The 13,830-nt window shown below is 36.0% G+C and overlaps 1 protein-coding gene across 2 annotated transcripts in view; it reads right to left on the bottom strand.

Annotated features, from left to right (window-relative positions):
• The window catches only part of LOC105042440 (uncharacterized), a 43,189-nt gene extending 29,513 nt beyond the window's left edge, over positions 1–13,676 (bottom strand). Inside the window, exons 1-6 of one of the 2 annotated variants that reach the window (XM_010919657.2) lie at positions 13,415–13,676; positions 13,081–13,192; positions 12,544–12,989; positions 12,199–12,280; positions 11,985–12,060; positions 7,936–8,019 (exon numbers count right to left, since the gene is read on the bottom strand). In XM_010919657.2, the coding sequence (XP_010917959.1) occupies positions 7,936–8,019; positions 11,985–12,060; positions 12,199–12,280; positions 12,544–12,946 (645 nt within the window). In that variant the 5' untranslated portion in view covers positions 12,947–12,989; positions 13,081–13,192; positions 13,415–13,676. The remainder of the gene's footprint in view (positions 1–7,935; positions 8,020–11,984; positions 12,061–12,198; positions 12,281–12,543; positions 12,990–13,080; positions 13,193–13,414) is intronic. The other variant, XM_010919658.3, reaches the window with a different exon arrangement.
• Between the last annotated feature and the right edge of the window lie 154 nt (positions 13,677–13,830).

The raw sequence follows: 13,830 nt of genomic DNA, 5'->3' as shown, positions 1-13,830 counted from the left end.
GAGGTTAGGGGAGATGACTCTACAAGAAGGCAACAGAGCAAGAGTTGCTGCTGTGGCCGTAAAGACCTATCCTATTCGATTACCGTCTGGTTTCTGTCTAGAACTAAGAGATTGTTGCTGTGTACCTAATGCGAGTAGAAATTTGATTTCTATTTCATGCTTAGCACAGGATGATTATGAAATTAGTTTTAATAAGAACCATTGCACCATTTATTTTGAAAATAAAATAGTTGCACGTGGTCACTTAATCAACAATCTCTATCATTTGCATGTTGACACAGATGAATCAGTTAATTTATCTGAGCAAATTGTGAATACCATTGGATCTAAGAGATTCAGAGATGAGGTTAACCTAAAGTACATGTGACACCTTAGGCTAGATCATATTGAAGAGGAAAGGATTAACAAACTGGTGAAAAAAGATCTTTTAGACTCGTTCTCGAACGAGTCGTATCCAATCTGTGAGTCCTGTCTTCAAGAAAAAATTACCAAACTATCCTTTATAGGACACGGAAAAAGGACCACAGAGGTATTGGCTTTGGTACATACTGATGTGTGCAACCCATTTGATGTGCCGGCCAAAGGAGATTATCTCTACTTCATTATCTTTACCGATGATTTTTCACAGTCCGGATATGTATTTCTTATGAGACATAAATCTAAAGCCTTTGAAAGGTTCAAAAAATTTAGATATGAGATAGAAAAGCAAGCTAAAAAAATCACTTAAGATACTTTGATCAGATCGAGGAGAATATCTGAGTAAAAAATTTTTCGGTTATCTCAAAAAAAACAGCAGTCTCTCAATAGACTCCATCTGAAATGCCTCAACTCAATAGATTTCAGAATGGAGAAATCGGACCCTATTGGATATGGTTCGTTTCCTGATGAGCTTCACCAACCTTCTTTTATTTCTTTGGAGGACATGCCTTAATGACTGCCAACTACTTAACTAATAGGGTTCCCTCTAAATCCGTTCCTACTGCACCATATGAGATATGACATAATAAGAAGCCGAATTTTGATTATCTCAGAATTTAGATATGTCCAGCCTATGTCAAATGGCAACAGACGGACAAATTAGAGGCTAGATCTATGAGATCTCGATTTATAGGATACCCAAAAGAATCTTTGGGGTACTATTTTTATCTCCTGAAGGATCAATGTGATTGTGAGCCGGCATGCTAAATTCTTGGAAAGAGATTTTATCCAAGATGAAGGTAGTAGGAGAAAAATTCAGCTTGAAGAGTGTCTTTGAAGAGCAACAAGTCATAAAGCCTATAGAACCCATTCCACCTCGTAGATCCAATAGGATCACATATCCTCCTGAAAGATACATGGGCACGCTGGAAGAAGATGTAGAGAAAATGTTCCTCATGGGTGATATGAACCATGTTGATGATCCTAAAATCTATGACGAGGCAATGTCAGACATCGACTCCGAAAAATGATTGAAAGCGATGAGGTCAAAGATTGACTCAACGCATACCAACCAAATCTGAACCTTAGTAGATCCACCAACAGAAATAATTTCTATTAGATGCAAATGGATTTTTAAGAGAAAAATTGATTCGGATGGAAAAGTGGAGACGTTTAAAGCTAGACTTATGGCTAAATGCTATAGTCAACGTGAAGGTGTTGACTATCAGGAGACCTTCTAGCCAATTGCCATGCTAAAGTCCATTCGAACATTACTTGCTATTGCAGCAGCTCATGACTATAAGATATGGTAGATGGATATAAAAACTGCCTTCTTGAATAGATATCTTGAAAAAGATATCTATATGGAGTAGCCTTTGAGTTTCACGTCCAGTGATGGAAATCATAAGATCAGCAAACTACAAAGATCCATCTATGAACTAAAGCAAGCGATTCAGAGTCAGAATACTTGATTCAACGATGCGATATAATCGTTTGATTTCATCAAGAATGTGGAGAAACCATGCGTGTTCAAAAAGATCAGTGGGAGACCTGTCACATTCCTCGTATTGTACGTGGATGACATCCTCCTAATTGGGAATGACATTCCCATGATGACTTCTGTGCAAGTTTGATTGTCCAAAGAGTTCTCCATATAAGATCTTAGAGACGCATCCTATATTCTGCGAATAAAGATTTACAAAGATAGATCTAAGAGGATGCTAGGTTTGTAATAGCAACTGTACATAGAGAAAGTGCTGAAGCGGTTCAGCATGAAAAACTCCAAGAGAGATCTGTTACCCTTCAGGCATGGAGTTCATCTCTCCAAGAAGATGTGCCCTAACACACCTGAAGATATTCAGTATATGAGCAAGATTCCCTATGCTTCCATAATAGGGAGCCTCATATACGCTATGCTATGTACTCGATCTGATATCGTTTTTGCTGTGAGTATTACAAGCAGATATCAGTCGAATCCAGGTGAAGAGCACTGGATTGCTGTGAAGAATATGCTCAAGTACTTGAGAAAAACTAAAGATCTCTTCTTAATCTTTGGAGAAAACTTGCGGGTTCAAAGATACACAAACTCAGACTTTATATCTGACATTAATGATAGAAAGTCTACATTAGATTTTGTGTTCCTGTGCAATGGTGGTACGATTAGCTGGAATAGTTTCAAGCAACCAATTATTGCATATTCCACCATGGAGGCAGAATACATCGACGCATCGAAGGCTGCTAAAGAATAATTCTAGTTCAAGAAGTTCGTAGCAGAACTGGGTGTGATGCCATCAAATGCCGTTTCACTCTTCTGCGACAACAATGATACCATAACGCTCGCTAAGGAACCGAGATCTCGTCAGAAATTCAAACATATCGAGCGACGATTTCATCTCATTCATGAATGCTTCAAGAAGAAGTTCGTCGAGGTGCAAAGTCGACTCCCCAGAAAATATGACTGACCCACTGACCAAGCCACTGAGCCAACAGAAGACTGAAGCTCACCTTGAGAAGGTGGGGCTTAAATTCATATCCAATTGGCTTTAAGTCAAGTGGAAGTTTGTTAGATGTACGTCCTAGAAGCCAGATTAGCTGATACATATACACATTCTAGGTACATAACTTTGTAATTGAAATTTTTGAAATAAATAAAATTTGAATTATTTTTCATTCATGTTGTATTTTAATTGTCCATGAATCGTCCAAGAAATTAACAGATGATAATACGTATTCTCAAGAATTGAGAATTTAAGATACGTGTCATTAATAGTTAATTCCTAAATGCTCCCGATCAATAGATCGTCATGGGGATGGTGACTGATCTGGATAGATCGGTGCACAAATTATTTTTCTTTGTGGACAGATGAGTCTCAAGTCGAAAGTGTGGAGACACTGGAACGAGAGTGCAGGTGTTTGATAAAGATCAAAGGTACTAAGTGTGACCAACACGAGAAGATACTAGGATGACTATCCATTCGTCGGTGACTTGCTCAAAATTGCAATAGTGTAGATAGTTTTTTGACCTGTGATGCCTCAGCTATTCATAGTGAGATTTCTGTAGTTTAACTACACCAACACTTGGTTACCTAGCTATTCAAAACCTTGAGGTGTATGTTGGCTACAATAGGTCCATCGTAGGAATAAGGTGCACATCAGGATGAGATTTGTCGATCCTGATAGATAGGAAGAGGTCCTATGCAGTTCATGAGATTGAATCCTAAAATCTATGACCATGATAGGTGAATGATGGAAAGAAGTTTTCATAAGATTTAAAATGGATTCAAGTCGATTGAATCTGACATATGACGGATAAATGGGTTTGACGAGTTATCCTTAACCTATCTTAACCTGTCTTATCGAGACTCACGACAAAAAAACCGAACTACACGGTAACTGCACCTAGAGGTTCAATATTCTATTCTGCTAGGTTGTCACTACATATTGCTAGGTATCACTGATGGATCATAAGACTCGTCGAATATCATCTTGATGATCGATGATACTTGATAGACAGAGTCGAAATCATTCCAATCCATCGAAAGGAATTTCGATGATATCATGATGGAGATCACAATATATCTCACTATCAGACATAATAGAACTTATGGGATCACACACAAAGATCTTTACCGATCAGATGGTTGATTAACGATTATAAATCGCTACTGAATCTAATCGTCAATATGATTGATGATTAATCCAGTGCAAGAGTTGCAACAAAGCAATTCGCTAAAAGTTAGTGAGTTGTAAAACGATTAATTAGCAATTGGATTACTAATTGACTCAATTTGATTGAGCAATGGAGCTAAAATCAAGTCTAATTGAATTGAATTCAATTTAGATTGATTTGGATTTAATTAAATCAAGCCTAATTAAGTTATGAGATAACACAATCGCAAGAGAGACCAATGCCTGATTTGATCAGGACGGGTTTAACCAATTTTCTAATTGGATTAGGATCTAATTTGATTCCTAGTTAAACTAGGATTATTTTCTTTTTCGGTGTAACCAATTCTTAAATTAGTTAGGAATAAATTAAGCACCAAAAGGAGGCTGGGACTCTCTCCCTTCTCCCTTGCACCACCCCATACCCACGCCGCATATCTTCACGTGCTTTTGCTTTTTGCATAAGGTTTCTTCGTGCCAAAGTGGTTGTCGCCCCTTCCTATCTCACGCTTAAGGCTTAGATTAAGATTGGTTCAAATTTGAATTCAAATCTGATTTGAATTCAAGATGAAACCTGATAAGGATTAAATCCTTATCTTGATGAGGTTTGACCTCATCCCAACTTCCTAGATGCCAAACCATAAAGCCTTTTATTTTGTGCGACAAAAGTAGATGGTTTTTATCGTGAAAAATAAAGTGGGGCGTGAGAGAAACCAAAGAGGCATCGATACCTTCCTAGGCAAGAAAAATAGGAGAGGGTCTCCTTTTAGGTGTGAGGTCTTCCTAGGGTTTTCTAGGGCTTCATGTTCTTGTGGCATTGGGTGTTTGAGAGAAGAAAATAAAAATAGAGAAAAAGGGGTTTCTCCTATTCCACATCTTCTTCTTCCTCTTCCACATATTTTTTCTCCAAGTCCTCTTCAAGATCTAAGAGAGTCTTCGAGATCCAAACGAGAAATCAGAATCAACCGTCAGAGGTATCTTAGGTATCTTTTGTAAGGGAGCTAGCACTCCGGTGAAGTCACAAGCCTCTGATCGGATCTAGATCTTCGTGTAGATACCCGTAGAGACCAGATGCATGTGCAGCTCTGTAGGAACCTCATCGGATTACCACGATCATAAGCAGCGGAGATCATCGACCTGCACAAAGATATAGAGATCGGACTCCGAATTTATGATTTTATTTAAATCTGATTTTTATTTTCAGCATCTTAAAAGCATGTGAGCGATCCTGTTATATGTAGATTAGATCTACTTAATGCATATTAGATAGATTAAAGTGTTTAATCTAGATCAGATTTTATTCCGCAGCGTTCATGTTTTTAAAAGTTAAAAATCTGTATGTTCTGATTTCTGCATACATGATTCCGGATGTGCGACATCTTTCAGTGCATAGACCTGATACTAATGGGCATAGGAAAGGTCCGCAGCATGAAGCAGATAGTTGGAGACAGCCTAAGCTGTCATTAAGTTCATACATAACCACACGTAGGTGTTGGCTTTAATGAGAAAGCACATCAAGTTGAAATATTAAGACACTGGTAACTCATTTTGCCATGCACTACATTACACTCAATAGCCTCATTAAGAAGAAGCCAAGTCTGCCCAAATGTTCACGGGAGCAGATCAGCAGGAGAGTGGATATGCCTGTAGGAATGGAAGGGATCCATGCGAAGGGATTAGTCACAAGCCACTAATTCTGGAAGCGAGCTAAGATAGGGAACTTGCACCTTTGTATCAAGTGCTTAAGTTTGTAGATGGTGAGAGGTACCCAACATTGTCTTTTTATATCGTACGATGATGATTGCCAAGGCAAAGATCAGGCAACGATCCAAAGCATGTTGATAAGTATGTTAACATGATTAAGGACAAGCGAGAATGCCAGATGGGCAAGGAGTTGCATCTACTAGGAAATCTAGTACAATCCTCAATGCTTGCTTATTCCTACAAAATATTATCATACAATCTTTGTTGTCCTAATTAAATAAATAGTATATCTTGGTAGTCTACACCACAATCCAAGGTTCCAATATAGTTTCCCAAGAATAGACTTGGGTGAGGAACCATTGACTCTCCTATGCAATGCAATCTACAAGATGCAGCTTGATTGTAAAACAAACATCTTGACTCTCCATTAATCGAACATCTTGGAGCATCAAAGTTATTTGACAATCCAAAAGTGAACAAGTCTGTGAAATTTAGTATTCTATCAGAGTTATAACTACTAGGTTATTTTGCCCTTAAAACTTAGATATTAAGTTACTTGACCACCAAGTTAGTTTTATGTTACCTGGGCCACAAGTCACTTGGTCTTAAGTCAAGATAGGCTATATAGTATATATAGTATATAGGATGGACAAAAGTTTGGAGCCATGAGTTTCATGTTAGTTTGTTGTCCAGAAACAAAGTTTTCTTTGGCCACACTTGGCGAGGGATGTAAGCAAGCCAGACACAAGAAAGCTAGGTGTATCTCAAGCTAGGTTCATATGGTAAACAAACCAAGCTTGAGATAGCTCATTTTTTGAGCCACACTTAAGTTGTTCGCTAACCACTTGTCTAGTAGATCTAGTAAAAGCTTAAGGTTTTTTTTGGCACATACTTTTATCTAGTTTGAGCCAATAATATCGGCTATATTAATCTTATAACTAGAGTATATTCTATTATACATAATCTACGTTAATTTATAACAAATAAATATAAAAATAATTTTTATTGCCAAATCATGATTAAAATAATAATGTCTGTATAAATCATTTCTATTAATTTATTACATTCATATGTCGAGCTAAATCAAGCCAACATTGAGCAAGCTAGAGGTAGGCCTAGCTCTAGCTCATCTTATTTGCCAAATAAGTGAACTAAACTCGAGCAGGCTTGTAAAAAAGTTGCTCATTTGACACACCTAGATTTGGCCCGTCACCCCTCTCTTTCCCCCTCTCACTTTCTATCCCACTCCTTTGTGACTTCTCCATTCTCTTGTCAATCTATTCCCTTGAATTTCCTCTTCTATTGGACCAATCTAACACACGAGTAGACCATCCCCTTATGGTCTTATATAAAGGTATTTGCAAAGATGATTGTGTGATCATTACACCTAAGATGCAGATCATGGTGATAATACTAGTTCTCTAATATTAGTCACAGCAACAAGATGGGGAAAGCAAAGTCTGCTCATTATCACTATTAGAGGCATCATAAGCCCTTAGATCCTATTAAGTGCTAGAGCCATCAAAAGTCTACCCTTATTTCATCCTAGCCCTTCACAACAGGCTAAACCACGTCCCTCCGCAGCCTCTCCAAATCTCCCTTATTAAGTACATACCATTCTAGTTCTCCACCACATTATCCTCCATATACATAACTCGTGCTCATTTTCTGTTTCTTTCTATTATATCTTCTAATTCTTCTCATTTGCCTTCATTGATGTCATCGTTTAATTTTTCTTTCAAAAGGTAAGTCCCATGTTCTTTTAGTGTGAAAAGAAAACAGGACTATAGAACAATAATATAAAAGGAGTCTATTAAGCCTTTACCAAAGACAATAAGCGTTAGAAGACCCCAAAATATCCGTGAAATGAACAAGAAATCTTTCATATAATGTGCACCAAACCTAGAGAAGAAGGCAAAGATAGTGAACATTCACAGAACATCTCAGAGGCAACTAATGAGACCAGCAACTCCTAGTGGCTAATTAAAAAGAAGATGATATATCTGATAAAATGTTCCAGCACTTAATTCTGATTACAATCTTCAAAGTTTGATACCATGGGTGAATACTATGATGACTAACCAGATGTGGTCAAATTGATCAAACAAGAAGATGCATATATACAGGTTGAATATATTCACAACATACCACAGTCGTAGATATCTGAGAACCAACATGGAGTGCTGGAAAGTATGTCTCTGCACCATATTCCAAGGCCTCCTCTGGGGACACCTATTACACAAAAACATAACATTTAAAATATTGATCAGGAAGGAATACTAGAATCTTGTTTCAACAAATCAGTATGGTTATAAAGGAGCCAAATGCATGAGCTTAACCAATAAGGTAGGACTCTTTACCCACCAACCATGTTTCATAGCATGGATCTCTTTAATTTAATAAAATAAAGACAATGAAATTAGATACATGACTATTACACTTCATTCAATGTTGACATGCTCAAAATCACTGCAGCAAATGGGACAGTTTTGAATCTGTGAATAAAAGATATATTATCCATCACATAATGTTATATAGAATTGATAATTCACAGAATGTCCATGTATTTCAATTGATAGTATAATATTATACGCTCTTTGAAAATCAAAGCTCCAAATGGATGCAAGAGATTAAAGCCGCCACTAGGATGCAGATCCTTTTGTAATAAAATGGCTAGCATTTATTGAGCTAGATGTGCAACAAATATTCCATGCAACTACATATGGAGAAGCATATTTGCTAAAAAAAATATGGAAATGCACAATCACAATTATTTTGCTTTAAAAATTCAACATCCACATTTGGATGTGCACAGAAATCAGATCTATATCCTTTTCTCATGAGGATGTTGATGCAGCGAAGGCATCTGGAAATAGCAGCAACATCCCTTGCTTGTAAAAGAAAAGCCAGCCAAAATTAGTTCTGAGCGGTCTTACCTTACGTCTCGGAATTATTCTCAGTCAAGAAACTTTCAGATGCAGTATGATTTTGCAGTTTTCTTAAAAATTTTTGATTACTTCTTTAGGAGTCCTAGAAAGCCCTCTTACAAATTGGCTTATTCAACTGACAGAAAAAAGGTCATTACACAGTTATGTTCCCATCAATTCAGGCACTTGGGAGAGGTGAACTAGGGACAGACCTAAGTTTTGGCCTTTTTTTTTAACATAAAGCAGCTGCCCCGGAACTCAAACCCATGCCATTGCACTCATAAGCCCAAGTCTTTACTGCTGCACCAAGCAATGACCCCTTGAGTCCCAACCACAACAAGGATAGTGTTTAGTTTAGCCCCTTCATAGGCTCTATCAATTAGCTGTCAGGTAGCCTATTAAGGCCTGTTCTTTCATGGGTAAATATCATGAAAAAGTTGATCAAATTTTTCTATTGACCAACTTACCCATGTTCTCACGCTTTTCAAGATGGATAAGTTATTTCTCCATCAGTAGCATTTACCCATGAAATGAAAAAAAAATCTTATCTACCTAGGGGGTGGCTAAATCATTTTTCCATCAATCGAAAATATAACCTTTTTTAATTCTTTCTTAATACCCTTAACCTAATAATAATATAATATAATAATATATTATAAATTAATATATCATAATAATATAATATATTATATAAATATTATTATATATAATAATATATTATATTATATTATAATAACAATATAATATAATATATTATTATATATAATAATATTTATATAATACTCTAATAATAATATAATAATATAATATGTTTTATATATAATAATATATACTAATATAATACAATATATTATACCATGTTATTATAAATAATAATATTATATAATATATCTAATACTATATTAATATAAGATACTAATGTAATATAATATATTATGATAATATATAATATAATGATATAATATATTACAATATGATAATATAATTATTATATTATATTATATTATATTACTATAATATATTATATTATACTATTATATATAATAATATTTCTATAATAAAAGATAATATGAAAAATATTGATAGATCTTAGCAATTTATCCAGAAAACTAGTAATGAAAAAGAACATGAGTAACAGATTCCCGAGTCATTTGCCAAGGCATAAAAGAACATCGATAAATTATTTTTCTATCTAAATGTTTCCTACAAAATACTTATCCAGAAAAATATAAATTTCTGAATAAATTTTTTACCCTCAAAAAAATGGGCCCTTAAAGTTATATGGACTTATGGATAATAAAAATTTGGCCCCGGGCCTCCATTTCCCCCTTCCCCTCTTTTATTCTTCTTATTTCGCTTTCACCTTTCTTCCCCACTTTATATGGGTACAGTGCCATATCGAGCCCCCATATTGCACCAGTATGGCACAGTACACATGGTATCAAGCACTATGGCTTGCTACAATAACCATTGTTTGGAAGAACCAAAGAAATGTATTCAGTAGCATGTATATAAAATCATCATACAAGCTGATATAAAAGGACCATTCCCATCTGTATTGCCTAGATGTAAACAAGCAAATTATGGATCAGGGTACAGGGGCACACCAAATCACCAAAATAAGAGCAAAAGAACTAAACAAATGATTCACATATAAAACATAAAACATGCAAGATATCTTATATCTTTCATTCTTCCCTCTAAAAGGAAAAGTCCACGAACTGTAAAAATGCACTTACAAGAATAATAAATCATGCTATTGTACATTCAAGGTATGAATCATGCTATTGTATACGCAAGGAATTAGGATTGCTCATCAAAGCAAACAAAAAAAGAAATATTGCACCCAATGTCCAAAAAAGAAGTACCTCAATGCTTTAGTATTTATAGACACAATCTATTCCTACCCTTAGCCATGTCCATCTAAACTAAATCAAAAGCGCTGCGAAATTACCAACCATGTATCAAACATTCCTGAACTCTTAAATTTATAAAAAAATATAAAAAAAAAAACTCTGAAACCAAAACTGGACAAAAATTAGGTAACCAAATGCAACTTACTGTACTCAATTGACTCCATCTATACATTAAACACTGATCAATCACACTCATATAACCATAAAACTGGAAACTTATAGAAAATATAATCCTTTCTTTAAAGTGAAAGGATGACCTATTTTCATCATATCTTATCTTTATTAAGATTTTGCTGATTTTTCTATCTTTATTTGAAAGCTAAATCGTTCTTACTCTTTTTCAATATCTAAATAATACATGCATCTCATGAAATTATTTAAATTATTCAGCTTGATTGTAGTGTTGCTTAGCCTATGGAGAAAAGATAGTTGTTCTAGAGACATTAAAAAGCATTGGAAGGAAAGAATTTTAAGTGACTTGTCAGGTGCTCGGAACCTAGTAATCTTAGTTGTAGTTAGGAAATGTGTTTATTGGTTCTGCTTCTTCCTTGCTCTTTTAGAAATCTAAGTTTGTCATAATTCTGACTTTGCACATAACCAGTAGTGGTCTAAATAGGAAATAGAGCTCAGCTGGTACGTATAGAACATGAAAAGTAGAGGTCAGTTGGGAGTGAGAATGAGAAACACAGTGCATGAACCAGATCTATGATTAGTCTGGGACAGTTGAGGAAAAAGGTAGCATTCTGTACCCTCAAATCTGAAGTACTATTGTTTGACCTATCTTTGACTCGATTTTTGGACAAACATCATTGCTCTGTTCAGTGGCTCAGATGCCATACAGTCTGAGTTGCTTATTAATATACATAATTGTGCAACTCCTTCACCAGGATTAAATTGAAACTATGCTAAGTTCAAGAAAAGAGATTTGTGTCTTAAAAAATTCGAGGAACCATGGAACTAAAAGTGCCTTGCAATTGAAGTAGTAGATGGTCATCTTAAGTGATATATGGGCATCTTAGCTATGTAAAATTTTTCACATGGAAGAAATTTTTGGGCTTTTATATAGTTTTAAGATTTAAGATTACACAGAAAAAGATTATTGAGAATGCTATAAATCCGCATTAAAGCTATCACTACCATCAAGTAATCCCCAATTTGCTACCAGGGTTACATCAGAAGTGCCAACTGATTAGGATTGCATCCTAGCAAAGAATACCAAGCAGCAAGCAGAACATAACAGATTATAAGCATTAATACACTAACAAAGTGCCAGAAAGAAGGTTATATACCAAATAAATTTAAAACATTTGTAATGTATGATACTGTATGCATATGCCCTTGAGATGAATCTTACACTTGAAGAAGATTGGCGTTGAGCTTCCCACTCAGACCAGTGCTGCAGTAGCTCCATAAGTTTTCTTTTGCTTTCTCTGGATTAAAAAGAAACAAAAGATACACTATAAGATTTCTGCACCGATAAAAAGCATCATGCAAAACTTGAGAGTAACAATATCCACTAGACATGAAGATATATACTTTAAATTAGAAGAGATTGGTTCCTGACAGACCTTGTCAATGATCTGTAAATTACATGTACAGATGGCTGCTTATCAACATATGTCATTCGAGCTCTTTTCACTCCTGTTAATGCTAGAATTCCAAAATCAGGGAAAACCAGGAAGACATGTAAAATACGATGCAAGTTAAAAACTAGTCCAAAGAGCATAAGGATACAGGATTGAAAACAATAACAAAAACTGAAGCTACAATTCACCTCATTCATAACAAATTTGATGTCAAAACACAATTTATATGAATCAGAGAACACTTGGACTACGTAAGCACTTGAACAACATACTGAGAACATAAGGGACAGAAAGAAACCATTAACAGAGAAACCATTTACAGGATACAACTTTCATCAATCAAAAGGTTGTTGGACTTGATGTCATTTAAAGGAACTGCACATGAATTCTCCTCATCAGGCTCGACTTCATTCAGCTTCTCCACTGTTACTGCAGTTGCAGCCAACCTAGTACTCTCTCGTATGGGTTCATTCCGTACCAAATCACCCTTTGTTGAGGTAAAAGGTACCAAATCATCTTCAAGGTCCATATCCTGCACATGCTGGCCGTCTTTCTCTCCACTGTTTCCCTCTAAAGTCTCTATATTGGTGCTACAAGGAACATCTTCCTTCATTTGAGGTTTACTGGCCAAACAATCAGTTTCGCGTAGCCTGAAGTCCACCCTGTGCGGATCCGAGTCCTTACCTTCGTGGTTGTTTGCATCAAGATCGATAAAGTCATCCGACCCCATCTTTTAAAACTTATGCACCTGCCATCTCCAATCAAGTAACAGACTGAAAAAGATGGAGAAATGCCTACACTGTTATCTCAGGTGTAAAAACAACTTAAAGACAGATTTTCACTAATAAACTAATAACTACCTACCCAAGTTAGCACTTTTCCAACCGGCAATTAATTGAACTGCAGAATGTAGAACTCGTACCAAATTTCCACAGATTTTGGAGCTGACCAATTCATAATCAGACAAGCAATACCTCTGCAGAACAGAGAAATTCATATGAACAATATTACAGTTATGCAACAAAAGTCATGAAACAATCTCCGCTCTCTTATTCAAAATAAAATAAAATAACAACAATAACATTAAGCTCTCATTTTGAGGGAAAGCCTTAGTTCCAGTTTCAGCTATAGGGCTATCTCTGGCTTCAAATCGAGCGAGAAAGAAATGGAAGCGGGAGAGAAGACGGGAGGATAAAACCTCGAGGTGTAGGCATGTGAGTGTGACCGTGCGGAGAGACGGTCTCCTTCGAATCCTTCGATTCTGCAACGAGATGGCAACAAGCCCTTCCTCCTCTTCGAGCCCTGATGATCTTTCTGGAGCCTCCCAACGGAAGAACAACAACAGAACTTAGAGGATCGAGGAAACGAAGACGTACAGAAAGGATGGGGGAAGGGACCTCACGATCTCTCTAGGGTTCGCAAGGAAGGGATAAAAACACTTTCCAAGTCGCCCCCAGTCCCAAATCGGGCGGACCGCCCATCTCCTCCCGATGCTCTGTCAACTGTACTTTATTTTTGGATTTTTTATCAAAATATAGTTATTTTTAAAAAAATTATCAAAATAATATTTTTCCTAAATTATCCATCAAATTACTATTCAAACAAAATCGCTAT

Source organism: Elaeis guineensis, chromosome 3 (assembly GCF_000442705.2).
Source record: "Elaeis guineensis isolate ETL-2024a chromosome 3, EG11, whole genome shotgun sequence".
NCBI classification, from domain to species: Eukaryota; Viridiplantae; Streptophyta; class Magnoliopsida; order Arecales; family Arecaceae; genus Elaeis; species Elaeis guineensis.
This window is presented reverse-complemented; position numbering and strand designations above follow the sequence as displayed.